The 23,918-nt window shown below is 36.4% G+C and overlaps 1 protein-coding gene across 1 annotated transcript; it reads left to right on the top strand.

The window, feature by feature from the left end:
* The first annotated feature begins 1,263 nt into the window (after positions 1-1,263).
* On the top strand, positions 1,264-23,365 carry LOC123235665 (serpin A12-like). The gene is made up of 4 exons (XM_044661866.1): positions 1,264-1,897; positions 3,524-3,794; positions 13,788-13,935; positions 23,180-23,365. The coding sequence occupies exons 1-4, from the start codon at positions 1,264-1,266 to the stop codon at positions 23,363-23,365; spliced, it is 1,239 nt and encodes a 412-aa protein (XP_044517801.1).
* The last annotated feature ends 553 nt before the right edge of the window (positions 23,366-23,918 follow it).

The raw sequence follows: 23,918 nt of genomic DNA, 5'->3' as shown, positions 1-23,918 counted from the left end.
TTGGTGGCAAGGTTTTTATGTGGTAATATATTCTTAATGTTTTGAGCAAGTGTCATGTAACTTTGAAAAAAAAATATCCCTTTATTCCTATTCCGCTTTCTCCAAAAGTCTATTGCACCTAACTTTTCAAAAATTCTATTCACTTCCTCAACTTCTTTCTTATCTAATTTATCTATTTCTGAGAAAGTTCAGTTCCCCCTCTAGTATAGTTTTACTATTTTCTCCAAAAGCTCATTAAAATTCTTTCAAAATTTGGATGCTATACCATTTGGTAGATATATATTTAGAACTGATATTACTTCATTGTCTTTGCTATCTTGTATCAAGATGTAGTTTCCTTCCTTATCTCCTTTAATTAGATCTATTTTTACTTTTGTTTTATATGAAATCATGATTGCTACTGCTACTTTTTTAACTTTCACTGAAGCATTATAGATTCTGCTCCAGCCCTTAACCTTTACTTTCTGTGTTTTTCTGGTTCAAATGTGTTTCTTGTCAGTGATATATTGTAGAATTCTTGTTTTGAAGCCACTCTTCTATCCACTTCCATTTAATGAGTGAGCTTATTCCATTCACATGCACAGTTATTCTACCTTTCCTTCACTGTTCTGCCAGTGTGATCCTCTTTTTCATCCCTTAATTTTTTTTTTATATCATGTCATCATAGGTAGCTTATTCCCGTGCCCTTTGGCTATGTATACTCCTTCTAACTGCCTTAGTAATTATAAATTCTTAAGAGTTTCAAGTATCATCTCCCCAAGTAGAAATATAAACAATTTTACCTTATTGAATCCCTTAAGTTTTCCCTTTCCTTAACTTTTTAAGCTTCTCTGGAGTCCTGTACTTGAACATCTATTTCAATAAAAGTAGTTACCTTTATAATCCCATGCAATTGATTTTATGCATTTAAAACATTATTCTAAGGGGCAGCTGGGTAGCTCAGTGGAGTGAGAGTCAGGCCTAGAGACAGGAGGTCCTAGGTTCAAACCTGGCCTCAGCCACTTCCCAGCTGTGTGACCCTGGGCAGGTCACTTGACCCCCATTGCCCACCCTTACCACTCTTCCACCTATGAGACAATACACCGAAGTACAAGGGTTTAAAAAAAAATATTATTCTAAAAAAGGGTTCATAGATTTCACTAACTGCCCAAGGGGTCAACGGTCTAGATATTCTCTCCAGTATCTTCCAGCTATAGAATAATTGAATTCATGCATTATTTTCACTAATAACTTTTAATCTGTTTTTCAACAGAATAATTCTCAATGAAAATGAAAATCAGCTTCATTCTGGGTTTGCTCTTCACTGGACTTTTTTTAACTATAAATAGTCTTCAGCAGCAAAAACCCCCTGCCCAGAATCACCACTATCTCCAGGAGTCACAGGAGAGAAGAGCTAGAAAAGAAGTCGTCAGCCGAAATACTGAGTTTGCATGTAAGATGTACCAATATTTGGCCAAAAGAAGCAAAGATAACAACATCTTCTTCTCCCCTCTGAGTGTTTCCACGGGTTTCTCCATGTTGACCATGGGGGCAAAGGATTACACTCGGGCTCAGCTAATTGACAGTTTGTGCCTAACTAACATACCCACAAAGAAAATATATCAAGGCTTCTCTTACCTCATTTGCAGTCTCAACCAACCTGACAGAGATCTGAAGCTTCGCCTGGGCAATACTGTATTCATTGAGAAAAAGCTGAAAACCCAAAAAAGCTTTTTGAATGATATCAATAATGTATATAAAGCAGAAGTCATTTCTATGGACCTCAAGGATCCTAAGGAAGCCATTAGACAAATCAACAATTATATCACCAATAAAACCCATGGGAAAATTACTAACATGGTAAAGAATCTGGATTCAGGAACGGACTTGCTTCTGATTAATCATATTTACTTTCAAGGTAAACTATTGTAAAAATATTTATTTAAGACTTTAGAGTATAAAAATACTTCATACCCATTATTTATTAGAGCCTCACAACAAACCTAAGGACAGGTATTATTTGTTGTTATTATCCCCACCTCCACCCCCACCCTCCTAACAATGAGGAAATATAAGATTATGAGAAATAAGATAGATTAGAGGCGACAGATGGCACAGTAGATAAAGCATGGGACCTGAAGTCAGGAAGATCTGAGTTCAAAATGCAGCCTCAAACATTTACTAGTTGGGTGACACTGGGCAAGTCAATTAACTTCTGTCTGCCTCAGTTTTCTCAACTGTAAAATTAAGATAATAATAGCACTTACCTCCCAGGGTTATTCTGAGGATTAAATAAGATGATATTTGTAGAGTGCTCAGGATGGTGCCTAGAACATAGTAGATGCTTAATAAATGCTTATTTCCTTCCATTCCATGAGATATCTTGCCCAAGGCTGCACATCTAGCAGCCATCAGATTAAGTCTTGACTCCAGGCCTAAGGATACCAGGACCTAAGGATAACAGACATCTTTAACCAAAGGCGTGGTCATATAAGACTTGATAAATTCTCCAAATTTGAAAGCAGAGGTCCAAAAAGATGAAATCAATAACTCCAATTCAAACTTCTAAAAGTGTCCCAGTACCATTTTGTTTTTGTTGTTATAGTACTGATATAAATCAAATGTCAAACAGAAATTGAACTAAACAAGAGGTACATGGTACATTGGGAAAGAATGCTGGATATGGAACACAAAAGACATGGGTTCATTCTTCCTGTCTCTTCCTGCCCATGTGAATTTAGTCCAGTCACTTAACCACTTAGTGTCCTCTTTTGGAAAATGAGAGGGGTTGAACTAGATGCTGTCTAAGATCCCTTCCCCATTTTAAATGAGACTGAGACAGAGAATTCCATTATGCAAAAACCAACAACAAAAAACCACTTAGGGATAGAAAGAGGGCGAGAGGGAGATTGAGGAGAGAGGAAAGGAAAGGAAGAGGGAAAAGAAATGACAGAGACCCAGAGAGGCAGAGACAAACAGTGAGAGAAACATTTGCATGTGAATGTGTAAGAATGATCATCCATTAACAACTTCCTCTAATCCAATGATTCCATCAGATGTTTCTCTAAAGGGAGGTGGCCCTGGGTTCTTGAAGTCTCTACCTACAACTTCTGTCAGAACAGGCCCAGCAATAAAGTGCGAATGTGAGAAGCATCATGGCTAAGTTCAGAGAGGTTATCACCAGGAGCTTAAACACCAGCTGATTAATTCTCTAGCCAGAGCAATGTCTATAAGATATGTAGGGGCTATAAACTGCATTGTTGAAGAGAGTAAGGCCACCTAAGAAATCAAGAACACTAAATATATTGAAGTTTACATGGGCAAGGTTTGCCATCATATTGGGTCATATGTCACATTCTTTGTAATGTGTTAATGGTACATCACCCCATTCCTAGCTCCAAAGAGTCTTGCTAGGTTTTCAATTTCATCCCCAGCCTCATTCATATTCATGTATTCTGTGACTAAATGTTCATCATGTCCATTAAATTCTTCTTCCCTTGACTTATCTGTCATCTTTCCCCCCCCCCCCATTTTCACTCTTAAGCTGAATGGGAAAAGAAGTTTAACTCAAAGGACACACAAGAAGATGAATTCTTTTTGATTGATGGGAGGTCGGTGAAAGTTCCCATGATGTACCGAGGTGGCAAGTACAGAATTGGCTATGACGAGCAACTCTCCAGTAGGATTCTAGAACTACCTTTTAAGGGGAATGTCACAGGGCTTTTCATACTTCCAGACAAAGGAAAACTGAAGAATGTGGAAGAAGGGCTCAATAAGGACAAACTGATGCAAATAAGTCAATCATTAAAACTCAGGTAATAAAACATCTGGGTGCATCCCTCTCCATTGGTTCTAGTTCCCATTTCAAATATGGTGTGATATGATCTTTAGAATAAAGTAGACTGACAATATTTTTTTTATTTCTTATATATTGAAATACAATAATAAATATACTTTTAAAAGACTAAAAGCTGGGGGAAGCTGGATAGCTCAGTGGATTGAGAGTCAGGCCTGGAGACGGGAGGTCCTAGGTTCAAATCTGTCCTCAGACACTTCCCAGCTGTGTGACCCTGGGCAAGTCACTTGACCCCCATTGCCCACTCTTACCACTCTTCCACCAAGGAGCCAATACACAGAAGTTAAGGATTTAAAAAAAATATTAAAAGCTGCTGATTTAGAAAGAAGAATTAAAAAAATTTGGATTGATACAATAGCCTGTTTGCTCCACAAATAAAAAAGATTTATGAGCTAATCTGTGCTAGGTATAACAATGGATAGAGCAGTAGATTTGAAGTTAGGGAGAACCTAAATTCAGATCCTGTGCTTTCTATTTATGTGGCCCTGGGCAAGTCACCAAAAGTCTCCCAACTTTAGTTTCTTCTTCTCCTCTAAAATGTGGATAATTATAGTATCCACTTCACAGGATTATTATGAGTCAAGTGAGATAGCCTATGCAGTGTTTTGCAAACCTGAAATTGCTATGTAAATGTGTATTACTTTTGTAGTTTCATAGATTTTGAGGTGGAAGGGAACTTAGAGTCACATAGTCTAGACCTGTCATTTTACAAATGAGAAACCTGAGCCTCAGAGAGGTCCAATAAATTGCCCATGATCCTACAGCCAATAAGTATTAGAGGTAGCATTTGAAACCAAGATCACTATTTATTATATGCTTCCTACATGCTAGACACCAAGCTAAGTATTAATGATACAAAGAGGCAAAAGATAGTCTCTGCCCTCAATGAGCTTATAATCTAGTGCCCTGATATATAGGCCCCTCATTTTACAGTGGAGAAAACAGTCCAAGGAAATTACTTGCCCCTGGTCTATAAGTAAAAAGTAGCATCTTCGGAATTTAAAGATCATCAAACACCATATCTAGTCAATCACCAAAATATTAAGTGATAGCACATGATAGTCACTAGAAAAATTTTTAACCAACCTCTGTGATTTCATTGGTATAGAAAGCCCAGAGAGATACCCTCACTGATCCTAACTTGTACCAAACTATAACTTATAGTCTTCAAACATAGTTGGAGGCACAGAAGGGTCCAGGGACTTATCCAGAGTTACACAGTCTATAGGTATCAGATGTAGGACTCAAAAGCAGATCTTCCTAACTCTAAGGCCAGCTGTCTTTATACATTATTCCACATTGTCTTCATAGGTACCGAGGACACAAAAAAGGAAGGAAAAAAAGCCATTTCTACCCTGTATTGTCTCTTTCAGCACCAACAATCTCTAGGTGGAGGAGGAAGTGGGGATAGGGATTGGGGGTGAGTAGCTCTCCTAGGTAGTTTCTAAGTTCTATATTAAGAATTCTGATTTGGCTCATGTGAAACTGTCGATACCACACATTATATACACATATATGTATATATAATCTGTGTATGTATGTTTGTATATACATATATGTTCTGTAACTTGTTCATACCCAATTGATGAATACCTCTTCATATTCCCATTCTTTGCTACTTTAAAAAGACCTAAAATATTTTTGCACATACTTAGATATGATTCTTCTCTTAATCTAGCTCCCTTTTAATTTTTCTGATTCCTTTCTCCTCATTTCATCTCCCTATTGGGTGAAATGTATTTTGGTATTCAACTCCACATATGTGTGTTTGCATGCATATTCTTCCTTTTAACCAGTTCAGATGAGAGTGAGGTTCAAGTGTCAGGCCTCCCCATCTGCTCCTTATTTCTTTGGATGTTTACTTGTGCATCCCGATTATGTGATATAATTTCCCTAATCTTTCTTGGCCTTCTTACTTTTTCTTTATATTCCCTTCTCAAGATCATCAATACATAACAGAACCATTCTGAGGTTTTAACTCAGTTGAAACCCAATAAATTCTGCTCATATCCTTTACCTTTATTCTGTGTATTTACCTGCCTCAAATTTGTTTCTTGTAAACAACATATAGTAGAATTCTGATTTTTAATCCATTCTGCTATCCACTTCCATTTTATGGGTGAATTCATTCAATTCACATTCACAGTTATAATTACCATTTATGTATTCCCCTCCATCTTGTTTTCCCCTTTTAAAACTGCCCTTTCTTCTTTCACTCTGTCCCTCCACATAAATGTTCTGCTTTTAATCTCTCCATTCCCCTTCCCTTGTATTACTCCTCTTCCCACTACCAGTCTTCTTATTTCCCTCCTACTTCTCCAAAAGGTCTTTTAATCATGCCCCCAACTCCTCCTTCCATTAATATTACTCCCCTCCCCACCAGCACCTTTCTTATTCTCCTTCTACTTCCCTATAGGGTAAGGTTGGATTCTATACCCCAAGGAAAATGGCTGTTATTCCCCTCTCTGAGCCAATTCCAATGAGAATAAGGTTTAAATATTGCCTATTACCAACCTCATCATCCCCTCCACTGTAATAGTTTTTTCCCTCTGCACCTCTTTATGTGATATAATTTACCTCCATTTTACCAATCTCCTTCCTATTTCTCTCAATGCAATTTTCTTTTTCAACCCTTGATTTATTTTGCATATCACCCAAAACAGATTACTACAATACCCTCTGTCTACGTATACTTCTTTTAATTACTATAATGAAGATAAAATTTTAAGTTTCAAAAACAATTTTAAGAGTTACAAATATATTTCCATGTATGAATATAAACAATTCAACCTTATTGAAGCCCTTAATTTTTTTTCTATTTCTTACCTTTTATGCTTCTCTTGAATTTTGTATTTGGACATCAAATTTTCTATTTAGGAATTCTTGGAAATCTTCCATTTTATTAAATGACAGTACTTTCCCCTGAAAGAATATAATCAGCTTTGATGGGTAGGTGATTCTTGGTTTTAAACCCAGTTCCCTTGCCTTCCAGAATATTACATATTAAGTCTTCCAATCCTTCAATGTAGAAAAGGTGCTGGATCCTGTGTCATTCTGACTGGGACTCCATAGTATTTGAATTGTTTCCTTCTGGCTGCTTGCAGCATTTTCTCCTTGACCTGGGAGCTCTTGAACTTGGCTATAATATTTCTGGAAGTTGTCCTTTGGGGATTTATTGCAGAAGGTGATCTATGGATTCTTTCAATTTCTATTTTAACCTCTTGTTCAAGAATATCAGGTCTGGGTTTTTTGTTTTGTTTTTTTATAGATATAATTTCTTGTAATATGATTTCTAGGCTTTTTTGTTTTTGTCATGACTTTTTAGTCCAATAATTGTTATATTCTCACTCCTGGATCTATTTTCAAGGTAAGCTTTTTTTAAATGAGATATTTCATATTTTCTTCTATTTTTATTCATTTGATTTTGTTTTATTGTTTCTTGATGTTTCACTAAGTCATTACCTTCTATTTGCCAAATTCTAATTTTTAAAGAATTAATTTCTTCCATTCCTTTTTGGTCCTCCTTTTCCATTTGGTCCATTCTATTTTTCATGGAACTCTTTTCTTCTTTGGATTATTTCACCTGTTTTTGGCAAGATGTAAATTCTGTTTTTTAAGAAACTTTATTCTTCATTCATAAGGATTTTTGTGCCTCTTTTTCCATTTAATCAATTTTACTTTTTAAGCTGTTATTTTTTTATATTACTTCTATTTCTTTTTCTCATTTTTCTTCCACCTCTCTTATTTGATTTTTTAAATTTCTTTTTCAGTTCTTCCTGGTTCTGAAACTAATTCCCTTTTTTTAAGTGTTGGCATATGGTTGCTTTGTTCTCATCATCCCCTACTGATTCTAATACTTGCTCTTTGTCTCCATAGAAATTTTCTATGGTTAAGTGTTTCTTTTGCCATTTGCTCAATTTCCCACCCTTTTTTTGCCTGTGGACTGAGAGTTCTGAAAACTACTGATTCTGTCTCCTATGCTGATGGCTTGTAGGACTCAGCACTGTGAATTATTTTGCCCTGGAGCTAGGGGCTTCACTGAAGTACAATCTTGAAAAAGTCAAGGACTATGGAATTTGGGGGCTTCACTGTGGGCTGGTGCCAGGGCTTAGGACTTCATGGGGTGGGTGTGGGTTACTCTGCTGTTAATTTAGGCAGGGTCCCAGCATCCAGAAGTTGACCTATGCTGAGGCTTGGAACCTGGTGCAGTAGATGAGGGTGGTCTGCCTGCACTCCTCTACATGCAGTTTTACTTTCTGTTCCCCCTTGTTCCATGAAAATTGACTTTCTCTGCCTACCTTTCAAGTTGTTTTCTGTAGAAGATCCCCACATTCCATCTTTTTGTTATTTTTCTGACTCTGATCATTTGAGGTACTATTTTAAGTTGGGTTTCAGAGGATTCTCAGAGTGGTTCTAGCTTTTATTGCTGCTAAGCTGCCATCTTGGCTTAGCCTCTGTGAAGAGTTATAATGCAGAGAATAGATTAGATATATTGTATTTGGCTCCCAAGGGTAGACTTGGGACCAAAATGTGGAGGCTACACGGTAGCACATTTTTCTTCAATGTAAAAAGGAATTTCATAAGCTGCCCCTGCGGTGGAATATCCACTTGTATGAAGGCTAGAAAAAAGAGAGGTGAGAAGATCTAAAAGCAAAATATTTTAATTGCTTATGTGGTTGGTAATGAAGTGGCTGTACTAAGGTGGTAGCAACAGGATGAAGAAGAGGTTCTTACATTTCCAGCAAAGAAGAGGAGAATTTCTTTCCTCTGTTTCCTCTGTGGTAATAGTAATTAGAACCATAAGGCAATAAGAACATGGGTTCTCTTAGGTGAACCTGAATCTTTAGCCAACTTTGACTTTCTGTTTCCTTCCCTGCCATCAACCAGCAAGCAATCTGGAAATATGGATGTTTTCAACTATGGCCATTACCTATTAAGTTCTCTAGGTGGAGAGTTCTGATGCAGAGGTGACAGCAACCCAAGGAGAGGTGATTTCCAAAGTATCAAATCTTTTTGGAGGAAAGGGACACCATTGCCAAGGAATTCTACAAGAGGAGGACTCCAACATAAATAAGTCATGCCCTGGCCCTCTAGGATATCCAGACCCTGTGAGCTTCTCAAAGTAGTGGATTTGAGGCCAAGTATCTATTCAGCAGTCTTACAAAGTTATCTTTACTTCTCTGGAAAGTACAATGAAAGTGAAGGAATATTTGATTTATGTTTTTCTATATTTATTGATGAATGACTTCAAGTTCTTTGGTGTCTTAAGCATTTTCTGTGGAAACAAACTGATGAAGCTATACCTAATATTCATATCATTAATTTCTTTTTCTGGAAAGGACTCTGTTTATGACACTATAGAACTCAAAGATATTAACATATTCAGAAAAACATAAAACAATATCCCCTTGCACTTTCTATATTCCCCTGGATGGTAAAGACAACTCGGAATAACAATAGAAGTGATTTTTTAGATTTACCTCAGGTTTGCACTCTCCAAGTAATTCTCAAGGTCTAGATATCTTAGTCCGCCAAGATCCTGGCTTGGGTCCTTCTGCTATGGAATCCTCCTGACAAGGGAGCTTTTCTCTTCAGATAAAATGGTCTTATTCCTGAAATCACTCCATAGCCAGCATCTAAGAGGAGAAAACTTCAATTTCTGAAACTCATGAAGTTACCAGTAAGCTTGGAAAGAGAAGAAATGTCTCAAGAACACTATTTGCTAGTCTGTGCCCAGGGAAGGAAACAGAAAAATTGAAGAAACAACCAGACACTTGAAGCTCAGTCTCGGGTCTGTGATAAGATGATTGTCATTACCATGTGCTCGAGATGCATACCACCATTAATGCTGGTTCTGGTAGCAGGAGAGGGAGATATAATAAGAAGAGATACTTTTCCTCCCCTTGTCAAAAATCCAAGGAAGAAAAAATTTCCAAAGGAAAAAGCTAGCAATTTCTCTTTAGTTCCCCTTACAACTAATTCATTGATTAAAGAGCTCCTCCTGACTCTTTGACTAGTCATCTTCCATAGAACCTCTCAGATATGAGGATCTACCAGAAGGAACTATTATACCATTTTAGCAAAGGATAATGTTTGTCTAGCAAAAGAACCAGATTGTACAGTCCAGTACAGGGATTATCTCTATTCCATTTCCATTTCCATTTCCTTCAATACAGTCATTATACTTTTCCCCCTTATTCTATTTACTTCATTTTGTAGTAGGTTGTATGCCTTCCCAAACTTTTCTGTATTCTTTATGTATGTCCCATATCTCTAAAGTGCTCTCCCCATAACATATTTGTGAAATGGACAAAATAAACACTATCATCTCTCTGTCTCTTGTCTCTGTCTCTGTCTCTCTGTTCTCTGTGTTTGTCTGTGTCTCTCTGTCCCTTCCTGTTTCTCTGTCCCTGTCTCTCTGTCTCAGTGTCTCTCTCTCTATCTATCTTTGTCTCTGTCTCTGTCTCTCTGTCTGTCTGTCTCTCTCTGTCTGTCTGTCTCTGTGTGTCTGTCTCTCTCAACCTGGGACTTGCCCAGGCTCATACATCCAGTATATGACAAACACAGGACATACAAACACATCTTCCTGACCTTCAGGCCAGCTCTCTATCCATTACATCACACTGCCTCTTGCTTCATATAAGGGAATGACAGGCAGAACACAGGACGTCAAGCCTGGAATAGATCTTGGACTTGAGTGAGAAGGTGATTGAGTAGTCCAATGGTGTCAAATTCAAATAAAACAAATCCTGGAGCATTGAATATTGACTTAACAAAGCCAGAAATTGATGTTATCTTCGTTCTCTTGTATTTATTTTTTATTTTGTTAAAATTTTCCAATTCCATTTTAACCTGATTTCAGGGTGCTGGAGAATTTTATGGGTTGCATGCTGCCTGTGTTGTGTGACATTTCTAATAGTCCAATCTCTTATTTTCTAGGAAAGAAAACTAAAGCACAGAAAGGTGAAGTTATTTATACAGGCTCATAGTACAGAATTAGTCAAATGACAGAGTCAAGAGCAGAACCTAGATTTGCTCATTCCCAACCCAGTGCTACTGGCTCTGTGCCATGATGTGAAGTTAGAAAGGAAATACATACAGGCAGCTGTGCCCAGCTGTTTGGTCCTTGCATAACCTGATGCTGGTTCAGTCCTATTTACCAAGGCCATGTGATCTATGGAAAGCTATCTGATGTTTATGGTTAATGTAAAGTCTCTGTCTGGCGGGGAAAAAATGTTCCTAACTGTTGCAGATGTTCTCAGATAAAATCACAATTATATGAAAAATATGTAATACACCCAAAGGATAGGCTACCTGACATGCAGAGGCAGCCCAACAGGTTTGCATTCAGGTCACCAGAAAAACAGCACAGAGCCAAGTTGCTGAATGGGGATATTCTCCAACCTCTGACTAGAATCAGGTGATAGGGACGAGTGTTGCCAAGCTCTCTTTTAGAAAGTCTAAATTTTTCTTAAGTTCTTGATTTCTTTTGTTTTTTTTTTTAATATCACTGCTATTTCCAAATGTATACGTCTGCTTCTTCTTCCTACCCGTCCAACCTCAGCCATCTTTTGTAACAAAGAATTTTAAAATGGAAAAAATTATTAAGGTCAGCAAAATCAATATATCAGCTGAGTGTGATAATATATGCAATGTTTCATATATATATAATCTCCCACTTTTACCAAAAAAGAAGGGAGGGCCATTTCCCCCTGCTTCTATCAAGACAAGCTTTATCTTCAGTTTAGTTTTTTGTAGGTTCTTCTTCTTGTTGCTGTTCCTATAGAACTCCTCCAGCTGCAGCTACTGCTTCTCCTTTTCTTTCTTCATTGAGTATTGTATTAGGAAGGTCAACTTTGAGGGTTTTTAATGAAACAAGATTCTTGGTTCTTTCAAGCTCTGGCATATTATAATTTTCTAGTTCTAGGTTCTGTTTACCCTATTCTTTTTTCTGAGTCTTTTTTATTTCTGGTAGCTACATTCCACTGTGACCTTCTGTTCCTCATGAGATCTTAGGAGGAAATGATCCAAGTCACATAATCTGAAGGGGTTCTACATCTCTAAAGAATTTCAGTTTATCAGTAACAATTGTTTGAAAATCCTATACAGGTCTTAGCTGAACTGAGGTATACCTAGTCAAAGCAAGGGAAAATAGGTGAATTTCTGGGTTAGCCTCAATATTGAATATACTAAATTATCATATAATATTTGTTACAAATAGCCTTCCTTTGCCCTCCCTCCCTTCACAAGGCTGATGGAAATTCTCATTAAGAAGGAGACCTCTGGTGACAAATGCTCCCCTCTCTCCCATCTCCAAGTGACTTGTATTGTGAACACTCCTTGTTCAGGGAACCTTTTTATTCTTTCACTACATTTTCTCTTGGTGATTAAGCAGCTACCACAGATTTAAAGATATTTTCTATTCAGATCACTCCCAGATATATATATATATATATATATATATATCCAACTCTAGTCTATCTCTTGATCTTCAGAATTATTTTACCAACTACAGGGAACTTAAAGTGGCACAAGATAGTGTGCTGAGCCTGGAATCAGGAAGATTCATTGACATAAGTTCAAATCTGGCTCCAGATACTGAATAGCTGTGTGACCCTGGGCAAATCACTTGACCCTGTTTGCCTCAGTTTCTCATCTTTAAAATCAGCTGCTGAAGGAAACATCAAATCACTTCAGTATCTTTCACAAGAAAACTCCAAATGGGGTTACAAAGAGTTAGACAAGGCTGAAATGACTTGACAACAGTTTGGAGATCACTTTGAAACAAAATTTTTTATTTATTTTTAGCACTCTGTTTTTTAATTTGAATTCTAAATTCTCTCCCTTTTTCCTGCTTGTCCCCAAACCACTAAAAAGGCAAAAAAATATTATATCAATTACACATATAAAATCTTTCAAAACATATTTACATATTAGTCATATCATTAAAAAAAAGCATGAAAATTAAAGTGAAAAAGTATATTCCATTTGCATTCAGTGTTCTTCAGTTCCCTTTCTGGAGGCAGATAGCATTTTTTCTCATCATTAGTCCTTTGGAGTTGTCTTTTACAATTTGTCATCATTACTATATTATTGTTTCTGTGTACAGTGATCTCCTGTTTCTGCTCACTTAACCTTGCAGCATTTCATACAGGCCTTGCCATTTTTTTCTGAAATAAATCCCCTCATCACTTTTTATAGTACAAAAAGAACTGCTACAATTTTTGTATATACAGATCCTTTTTCTTTTTCCTTGATCTTTTTGGAGCACAGATCAAGAAGGGCAATTTCTAGGTCAAGGGGTAGGCACAGTTTTATATACCTTTGGGCAAAGTTTTCAACTGTTCTCCAGAATCACTACTCCAGTTCACAACACCAATAGTTCATTAGTGTAATGACACTTCTTCCCTCTGTGACCCTGGACAAGTCACTTGACCCCCATTGTCCAGCCCTTACCACTCTTCTGCCCTGAAGCCAATACACAGTATTGACTCCAAGATGGAAGGCAAGGTTTTTAAAAAATTCATCATAGGATCATAAGTCTAAATAAATCTGAATAATAGAAATAATATAAAATATTATACATTGTATATATAAATATGAAAGATATTTAGAGAAGATCAAATCCCAAGCCCTAATTTTACCAGTGAGGAAACTGAGGCCTTGAAAAGTTAAGTGGCTTACTCAAGGACCCTCAGGTAATAAATAGCAGAACCAGGATTTCGATTTCAGGTTTTTATAAGGGAAAAGAGGGTCCATGAGCAGGTGACCAGTGAAGGAGAAAAGTTAGTGAATTGGAAATTGAGGGTGCTAAAGACATTACTAAGTGATGATATCAGGCAGGGTTGGTCTTGCTCCCAAAGCTACATAAAGGTAATAATACCTTAAATACAGAATGTGCAGGCTTTAAAATCTGTACTGAAACTTTTCTCTGATGATTTTATTTCCCCAGTTCTGTTGATGTGTGTTTACCTAAGTTTTCCATTGCTGGTACCTATAATATGAAAAAATGTTTATCAGATCTTGGTGTTACCCGAATCTTTGATGGAAGTGCTGACCTCACCAGAATTGCTCCCCAGAAGACCTTGAGAGTTAACCAGGTAAGATAATCAGACTTTAACTTTGAGCTGTGGTTCTTATTTCTTTGTAGTATAAGCTGTAGCATATCTTCCAAAATGGCAGCCATTTTTTAGACATCATACCTCCCATGACTTGTGGTTTTGTGTCAGGCAGTTGGAGAATGAATTCATTTATCAGGAACCCCTTCCTCTAGAGGCAACATAAACCATTAAAATGCAGTCACAGTCATCATCATCTTTTTTGTCCCACAGAAACTGGCATATTACTTTACATATAATAGGGACTCTATAAATATTGCTATAGTGAATGAGTGATTAATTGAACTTGCCATGAGAACTATATTTTAACTGCTTTCTTTAAATTTCAGACTCCTAAAGTCTTGGATGTGTGGCTCTCCTCATGTGCTACAGGCTTTGTGAAAATGTGGATTGTCCATGGGAAAGAATAAGCTATGTCTTCTGGGCTAGCTAAGGAGCTTCTGGGTAGTATAGTCTTGTGGAAAGAGTACCAAGGTGAAGGAGAAAATCCTCAAGTTCTGGTCTTAGCACTCCAGAGTGCCAGGTTGAGCTCTGTGACTCACAAACCATGGGACCTTGGGCAATGGTTTCTTAACATTTTGGAATTTTTTGTTTTTCATTGTTTTAATGAGGAGTTTGAACTACATGACCTCTACTGTCTATGACTCTAGGATTCTCATGTAGCAGCTAAAGTCAGGTATAGGAATTTTATATTTACAAAGCCATATAAATAATTATGAGGTGAAAATGTAGATAAAGGAGATGGCACCCTTGCTTTCTTTCCAACAATGCCACTGGCTGCCCGGGTTGTCAGTCAGCTAGATATATTGACATATTTGGGGGCATTCAGCCCTCAGCTGGAAACCCTTTTCTCAGCTCCTAAATGAGGTAACAATAGACACACTGTGTAGCAATCAGAGAATTTCATCTTGCTTATCATTGATAAGCCCCTAAGCATCAATATACATTTGGCATTCTTGACTTGTGAGTCATGACCTTTTCCAGGTGTATTAACAGAAGTGAAAGGAAAGGAGATATAGCCAGCTTCTCTGGTCACTAGCCAGCTAGATTGTTATCCAGAAACAAGGCATTATCACAATTTAGCTAGCTAGAATCTGGGTGCAGCAATAGTTCCCACAGCAAATACTCAGGAGAAAGGTGGACCTTCTATATAAGCAGATTAGGAGATAACCACTGGTTGTGGGGTGCAAGAAAGAGTAGGTATAACAAACAAAACTAGGTCCCCACAATCTTCTTTCAGAAAACTAAGAGTAGAATCTCCTAATTTTCTGTCCCTCATTAAAATATAAGTTCCCTAGGAGAGTCAATATCTTAGCTGTCCTCAGTCTTATAAACCTCAGTTTAAATAAGTTTATCACAATGAATTGGAATCACTATTACTAACCATTAAGTGGGTGCAAAGTGCTGAAAGATATTGGATGTTTCAGAGGGAAAGAGTAGGAAGCCCCATCATGAGGTTAAAAGAACCGAGAATTAGAAGAAAAAGGGAGCTCAGTCTTCAAAGACATTTTTTTCTCCTCATCTAGGATTGCTAAACCTAAAAAGGAACTTAGAATGCAAAATCTTAGACTGTAGAATGATAGAGCTATAAGGAACTATAGTCATTCTTTAGTCCACCTCTCTCAGTTTACAGAGAAGCCCAGATAGAGCAAGTGGGTCATCCTATATCATAATTTTTTAGAGGGCTGACCATGTTCAGGAATCGTACAGTATTTGGGAGCTATAGGAAAGGAAAGAAGGGAAATTCAGATTTGGTTAAGATTTACATGCAGGAAACTCAGCTAACCTAAAAAAAGGCAGAGGTTATTTAGCCCTTATAAATATTACTTATTTTGCTTTTAATAAAGTGGATAATGAAATGGATAGGGACCACGTCTATTTAATCCTGATTCTTAATTATATACATCTTTTCTGCTTCTCTTTCCTGCTACTGGAGTAAGACCTAAATGCATTATCAAGTCAAGAAACATCTGTTAAGGGTCTACTATATGCTAAACCCTGGTCTACTATATGCTAAACCCTGTCCTAAGCGCTGAAGATACAACAGCAAAAAAATAATAATAATAACAGTCCCTGCTCTCAAGTAACTCACAGTCTACTGGAGGAGACAACTTGCAAACTGCTAGATAAGAACAAGAAATATATAGGAAAAGTTGGAAATAATCTCAGAGAGAAAGCAATAGCATTAAGTAGAATTGGGAAAAGCTTCTTTCAGAAAGTGGAATTTTAGCCGAGACTTTAAATCTGAGGGAAGCCAGGAAGCAGAGATGAGACAGGAGAGAATTCCAGACATGAAGGAGAGTTGGTGAAAATTCCGAGTCCAGAAATGAAGTGTCTTATTCAAGGAATAAGCATTATTCCTTGCATGTATCCATGCAAGCATTAAGGTAAATAAAGACTAAAAAAGTAGAAGGAGCTCAGTTTTGAGTATTTTAAAAACCAAACGGAATTTTCTACTTTTTCCCCAGAATAGAAAACCATTAAAATTAATTAAGTAGGGGAGTGATATGGTTAAAGGAAAATCAGTTTGACAACTAAGCATAGGATGGATTGGAGGTGAGAGGAACTTAAGACAGAAAGGCCAACCAGAAGACTATTGGAATAGTCTTGGCATGGGTTTTCACCAAGGTGGGGACAATGTTAAAAGAGAAAAGAGGGTGTTTTCAAAAACTGTTATAAGAATAAAATCAATAGGATTTAGCAACAGACTCAATATGGAGATGAGACACTGAGAAGTCAATGATGACACCTAGGTGGTGAGCCTGGGGGACTACAAAAATGATGGTACCCTTGGCCATGATGGGGAAGTTTAGAAGAGAGGCAGGTGTGGAGAGAAAGATAAGAAATGCTGTTTTTCCTCTTGAAATTGGAGAAGAAATAGTTTACAATGCTAATCCTACCAGCCTCCTGTTCTATATTCTGTAACTCCTATTTCTTGAGGTTATTGATGAGTAAGAGAGCAATTGGCAAGCTTTTGTTGAAAGAAAAGGACTCAGGCATCAAAACAGAAACATTGCCATGCCAGATCAAAATGCCATATTTTTCTCTAGAAAAGAAAATATGGGGATGAGTCCTAGGAGCACTATAACACCTTCCTATGTCTGATTGAATTGACATCTTGGTCCCCAAAAGACACATTTTTAAAATCCCTTCTTCTCTTCCAGAAATTGGACTAACACCTATGGATATAATTAGTCATGAGATAAAAAGCATTTATTAAGCACCTATTATATGTGTATACTATACACTGTGCTACATACTGAGAATACAAATATAATAGATGAAACAATCCCTACACACAGCTAGCTTACCTTCTAACAGGGGAGAAAACAAAGACATCTATAAATATGTAAATAATACATGTAAAGAAAATAAATACAAAATAATTAAATATGACCTAGTTTGAGAGGGAATTCACTAGCATTAGTGCATTGGGACCAGAAGAGACTTGGGACTTGGGAGGCTCAGGAAAAATTATTGAAAGAAAAGATGGATTCTATGATCTGTAGGTAAAAAGGGAGTGCATCCTAGGCATGGGGATGAATCAATGTAAACCCATAGAGGCAAGAGATAGCATGCTGTGTATGATGAACAGAGAAGGCTAGTTTGGCAGGATCACACAGTGCAAGAAGATAAGTAATAGACCATGAGATTCAAAAGGTACCGAAAAAGGGGGTTTATATTTTATTTTAAAGGCAATAGGAAGCCATTGGAGCTGACTAAGTATGGCAATGATATGGTTAGATATACACATAGCAGGCAGCTAGGTGGCTCATGGGACAGAGTCAGACCTAGATTTAAAAGGTCCTGGGAGACGATACTCTCTAAGAGAACTAGAGAGTAGATCAAAGGGATCTACAGGAGGAGATGTGTGGTATGTTGTAAGTCAATCTGTGATACAGTATTAAAACTCAAGGGATAGGGCAGCTAGATGGCTCAGTGCATAGAGCACCAGGCCTGGAGTTGGGAGGATCGGTGTCCAAATCTGACCTCAGACACTTCCTAGTTGTGTGAACATGGGGAAGTCACTTAACCCCAACCGAATAGCCCTTACCACTCTTCTACCTTGGAACCAATACTTAATATTAATTTGAAGACTGAAGATAATGGTTACAAAAAACTTAGGGGAGATACTAGGGCTGCAGATGAATATTAGGGAGTCATCACTATTGAGATAACAATCAGACTTCTGGAAGCTGACGAGGGCACCAAAAGAAAATAGAGAGAAGGCTAGAGGTTTGGTGGATGATGTCAGCTCATTAGAGTGAAGAAATTTTTTAAAATTACAGTCATATGACAACATAGCAGGACCTCACAAAGTCATAAATTCTCAAAGTATTCAGATATAGACTCAATTACATGATTTCTAAGTTCCTTTCAATAATCACAGAATTCTAGAGTTGAAGGTGACCTCAAAGGTCATTTAATCTAAAGGATGCCCACTCAAAAAGAAATCCCATCTAGAATATCTCTAACAAGAAGGGTACCAAGTTATGGTCAGAAAAAAAAAGAATTCCATAGTTCTCAAATGAGGAAGTAGGACATATTTGTGATGATGATGAGATCAGTGGCATGAGATAAACAGCTGTAGAAGTTTAGATTAGGGTGAAGCTGAAGGTCATAGGATGATGACCTGGGAAGTGGAGGTATTTGACATCTACATGTATGTGGAATTCCCCAAGAATAGGGAGATGGCTAGGAGTAGAGATGAAAACAGGGAACCAGTATTGAGGAAGAAGTGAGAATGGGAACCTAAAGTTAATTGTCACCAGGATCTGGAAAATGCTACATATCTGATGTCTCTGGGTGTTGATAACAAAGAGTAAGTACAAAAGCAGCACGTAAGAGTAGGAAGTATATGTAAAGTCCTTTCCAGCTCAAAGTCTAATGATCCTATTTCCAAAACCATTCTGATAAACTAGCCTTTTGCTCCACAAGTTGATCAAATATAATGCCAAAAGTCAAACCCTAGGAAATCAAAGATAGTGTTATAATCATAAAATCTATGTAAAAAAAAAAAAGATGTCCAAGTTCTGGTCCCTGGCCCATTTTTTGAGTAACATTTGATTTGGCAAAATTCCAAGGCAACAAAAGGACTTGGAAATATCCTTATAGTTGAGGGAACTAGGATTCGGTGCTTCCTTTGTCATTTCATTTATTCAACACCCCCATCATAAAGTTAATGATTTATAGTCATATGCCAAATGTGAAAAAAAAAATCATTAATAGACTTCTGAATCAGGTGATCACTAAGATGGCAGATTTGTCAATTTCTCCAAACCCCTTTTACTCCCTAGGAGATAGACTGGACTTTTGATTTCATTACTCATAAGGAGCTCCTGGAAGAGGTATTTCTTTGAAACAAGGTCAGCAACTTCTACAAAATAATGTTAAAGGAACAAATAGGGAAAAAATACACATACGTATTCAACAAAGGGCAACAGAAAGAAAGACTAAAAATTAATTGGAAGCTAAATAATCTTAACCTAAAGAATGAAAGGATCAAAGAACAAATCATAGAAACAATCAACAGTTTCATAGAGAGAATAACTATGAGGAGACACAACATACAAAAATCTATGGGATACAATCAATGTTGTATTTAGGGAAATTTTCTAGCTCTAAATGTTTACAATAATAAATTAGAGAAAGAGCATATCAATGAACTAGGCATGAAATTAAAAACTAGAAAATAACAAATTAAAAATCCCTAATTAAATATCAAATCAAAAATCCTGAAAATCAAGGGAAATATTAATAAAATTAAAAGTAAGAAAACTATTGAACTAATAAATAAGATAAGGAGCTGGTTTTATGAAAAATAAATAAAATAGATAATCACTGCTTAACATGATTTTTAAAAAAAGAAGAAAATCAAATGACCAGTATTAAAAATGAGAAAGATAAAAGCACAGTCAATGAAGAAGAAATTAAAACAATTATTGGGAGTTATTTTGTCCCACCATATGCTATTAAATCTGACAATATAAGTGAAATAGATTAATATTTACAAAAATATAAACTGCCCACATTAACAAAAGAACACCCAGAATTTTTAAACAACCCTATCACAGAAAAAGAAATTGAACAAACCATCAAAGGATTCCCTAAGAAAAAGGTGCCAGGTCCAGTTGAATTCACAAGAGAAATCTACCAAATATTCAAAGAACAAATGACTCCAATACTACATAAATTATTTGGAAAAAAATAGGGGAAGAAGGAATTCTTCCAAAATCCTTTTATATCACAAATAGGATCCTGATACGTAAACTATGAAGACCTAAAACAGAAAGAAAACTAAAGACTAATCTCTCTAATAAGCATTGGTACAAAATTTTAAATAAAATACTAGCAAAGAGATTATAGCATTATATCACAAGGATCTTTCACCAAGACAAGATAGGTTTAATACCAGGGATGCAGGGACAGATCAGTATTAGAAAAACTGTCAGCATAATTGATGATATCAATATAAAACCAACAGAAACCACATGATTATCTCAATAGATGCAGAAAGAAACTTTTGATAAAATACAAAACCTATTCCTTATGAAAACATTAGTGGATCTTTCCATACAGTGATAAATGGCATCTATTTAAAACCCTTAGCAAAGATTATCTATAATGAGGATGAACTATAACCTTTCTCAATAAGATCAGTAGTGAAGCCAAGATGCCTATTATGACCAGTACTATTTAATATTGAACTACAAATGCTGACTATAGCAATAGGAACAGAAAAAGAAATTCAAGGAATTAGAATAGGTAGTAAAAAAACCAAGTTATAATTCACTGCAGATGACAGAATGGTTTACATAAAGAACCCCTGAGAATCAACAAAAAAACCTAATAGAAGCAATTAAAAACTTCAGCAAAGTCCCAGGATATAAAATAAACCCACATAAATCATCAGCATTTCTATTTACTACCAACAAAGCTCAACAGCAAAAGATAGAAGATGAAATTCCATTTAAAATAACGTTAGACAATATAAAATACCTGGGGGTATACCTTCCAAACAAACTTAGCAACTATATGAACATAAATACAAAACACTTTTCACACAAATAAAGTCAGACCTAACAATTGGGAAAATGTTAATTACTAATGGTTAAGCCAAGTCAATACAATAAAAATGAGAGTCCTGTCTAAATTAATTTACCTATTCAGTGTCATATCAAACTACCCCAAAATTTCACAGAGCTAGAAAAATAATAATTCATCTGAAAGAATAAAAGATCAAGAATAACAAAAGAATTAATGGAGAAGAAAATATGAATGAAAGAGGACAAGCTGTACCCGATCTAAAACTAAATTTTAAAGCAGTAATCATCAAAACAATCTGGTACTGGCTAAGAAATAGAGTAGTGGATCAATGGAATAGGTTGAGTAACGCACAAGTTAATGACCAATTAATCTATTATTCTAATAAATTCAAAGCTCCAAGCTTTTAGGGGAAGAACTTACTATTTGACAAAAAAATGCTGGGTGAAGAAAAATACAGTATGGCAGAAATTAGTCCTAGACAACATCTCACACCCTACACAAAGATAAAGTGAAAATGGATACTCGATCTAGAAGTAAAGAGTAATACAATAAACAAGTTGGGAGAACATGGAAATGTTTACATGTCAGACATACAGATAAAGGAAGAATTTATAAAATTATTCATTTTGATTAGATTAAATTTAAAAGTTTCTGTACAAACAAACAAAAAAAACTCAATGCAACCAAGATTAGAAGAGAAATGACAAACTGCAGGGAATAGTTTTACCAGGTAAATAACAAAGGTCTCATTTCTCAGACATATAGAGAAATGAGTCAAATTTACAAGAATACAAAGCCTTCCCCAACTGATAAATAGACAAAGGATATGAACAGGCAGTTCTCAGTTGAAGAAATTAAAACTATCTATAATCATATGAAAAAATGCTCCAAATCATTACTGACTATGCAAATTAAAACAACTCTGAGATACCATTTCACATCTATCAGAGTGACTATTACGAGAAAAAAAGGAAAAGGATAAATTTCAAGGGGATGTGGGAAAATTTGGGCAATAATGCGCTTTTGGTGGAACTGCAAACTCTACATACCACTTAACCCAGTATTATCATTGCTGGGCCAATATCCCAAAGAAATCATAGATGGGAGTAAAGGACCTACTTGTACAAAATTATTTTTAGCAGCTCTTTTTGGAAAGTGAGGGGAGATGTCCTTCAATTGGGGAATGGATAAACAAGTTGTGGTATAAAGTTATAATGGAATTTTATTTAACTGTAAGAAATGTACAGGATGAATTTCAAACCCAAAAGACTTCTATGAACTGATGCAAAGTGAAATGAGAACCAGGAGAACACTGCATACAGTGACAGAAATAATGTACTGTGATCAACTATGAAGGACTAAACTATTATCAGCAAAACAAGGTCCCAAGATTACTCCAAGGAGCTCATGAGGAAAAATGCTACCCACTTCCAAAGAAGGAACTGTTAGAGTCTTATTGCAGATGAAAACATACCATCTTTAACTTTTTTTTCCCTTTTAGGTTTTTTTTTAAATTGTATGTGTGCCATTTCCCCATCTATATTGTAAGCTCCTGGTAGGGCACAGGACAGAATCTTATTCATTTTTATAGCTCCCATAGCTCTGAGAATAGACCTATGCACTCCACCCCACCTTTTTTTGTTGTGTGTTTGGAGGAGAGGAGAATCCAGAATCAAGACATATGAATTGCTTCTTTAACTCATAGGTTGTCAACTGATCTGTAACATTTAATCCTTGGAGTTGACTAATTCAAAGTTTAAATGAAGACAAAACTTCTGTCTCCTACTTAATTGCCTCACATTTTAAAGATTAATAAATGTGTACATGTGCTTAATCAAAGATTGTTGACTAATTGGATGAATGAAATCAATTCAGATGTGGTTTATTGTTCCATTTTATTTTATTTTCAACCCTTAACTTCTGTGTATTAGCTCCTAGGTAGAAGAGTGGTAAGGTTGGGCAATGGGGGTCGAGTGACTTGCCCAGGGTCACACAGCTGGGAAGTGGCTGAGGCCGGGTTTGAACCTAGGACCTCCCGTCTCTAGGCCTGACTCTCAATCCACTGAGCTACCCAGCTGCCCCCTATTCTTCCATTTTAGACTGAGTTGTTGTACCTGGAGGAAAGGAGTATCTTTTTTTAAAATTCAGCTAAAAGGACTTTTGTTGTTCCCTCATCTAGGCTCTGCATAAGGCTGTGTTGAAGATGGATGAAAAAGGAGCAGAAGCTGCTGGAGGAACTGGTGTTGAGGCCCTGCCCATGGCTGTTCCCGAAGTGCTTAAATTTAACAAACCATTCTTCATTTTTATTATGGATGAGACAACCAAGTCTTTAGTCTTCATGGGAAGAATTATGAACCCTACATAAAATTCAAATAGCAAGCATCTCTTTGAGGCTGCGAAATGTTTCTTGCTGCTGACATTGAATAAATATGGTGACTTGTAATGACTGAACTGGTTTATCATTGGTAATGATTATAGTAATAAATTACATTTGTGGTTCTCCACAGTAACCTTATAAGGTTGGGAGTATATGTGCTATTTCTCCCATTTTCTAGATAGTGAAACTGGGGCTCAGAGTTTTTATTAACCAGAAAACAAGACTACTTATCTTCTATTAATTGGGGAATAATTTAGTATGAAGCACAGAGTAGCAGACTGTATTCTGAATTTGAAGGCAGAGGACCTGGGTGCATAAGATCATAAAGTTTGAACTATAGGAGACCTAAGAGACTATCTAGTACAATATCCTAATTCTAAAGATTGGGAAACTGAGATCCAGACATGTTAAGTGACTTCCCTACTCAATGTCAAAGAGAAGGAAGTAATAAAGCTAGGAATCAAATTTAATTCTTTTAACACTTATTCTAGTGCTATTTCCATTGTACTGTCCTGACTTTTCTGGATTTGTGGTGAACTCT

Source organism: Gracilinanus agilis, chromosome 2 (genome assembly GCF_016433145.1).
Source record: "Gracilinanus agilis isolate LMUSP501 chromosome 2, AgileGrace, whole genome shotgun sequence".
In the NCBI taxonomy this organism is placed as follows: domain Eukaryota; kingdom Metazoa; phylum Chordata; class Mammalia; order Didelphimorphia; family Didelphidae; genus Gracilinanus; species Gracilinanus agilis.
This window is presented reverse-complemented; position numbering and strand designations above follow the sequence as displayed.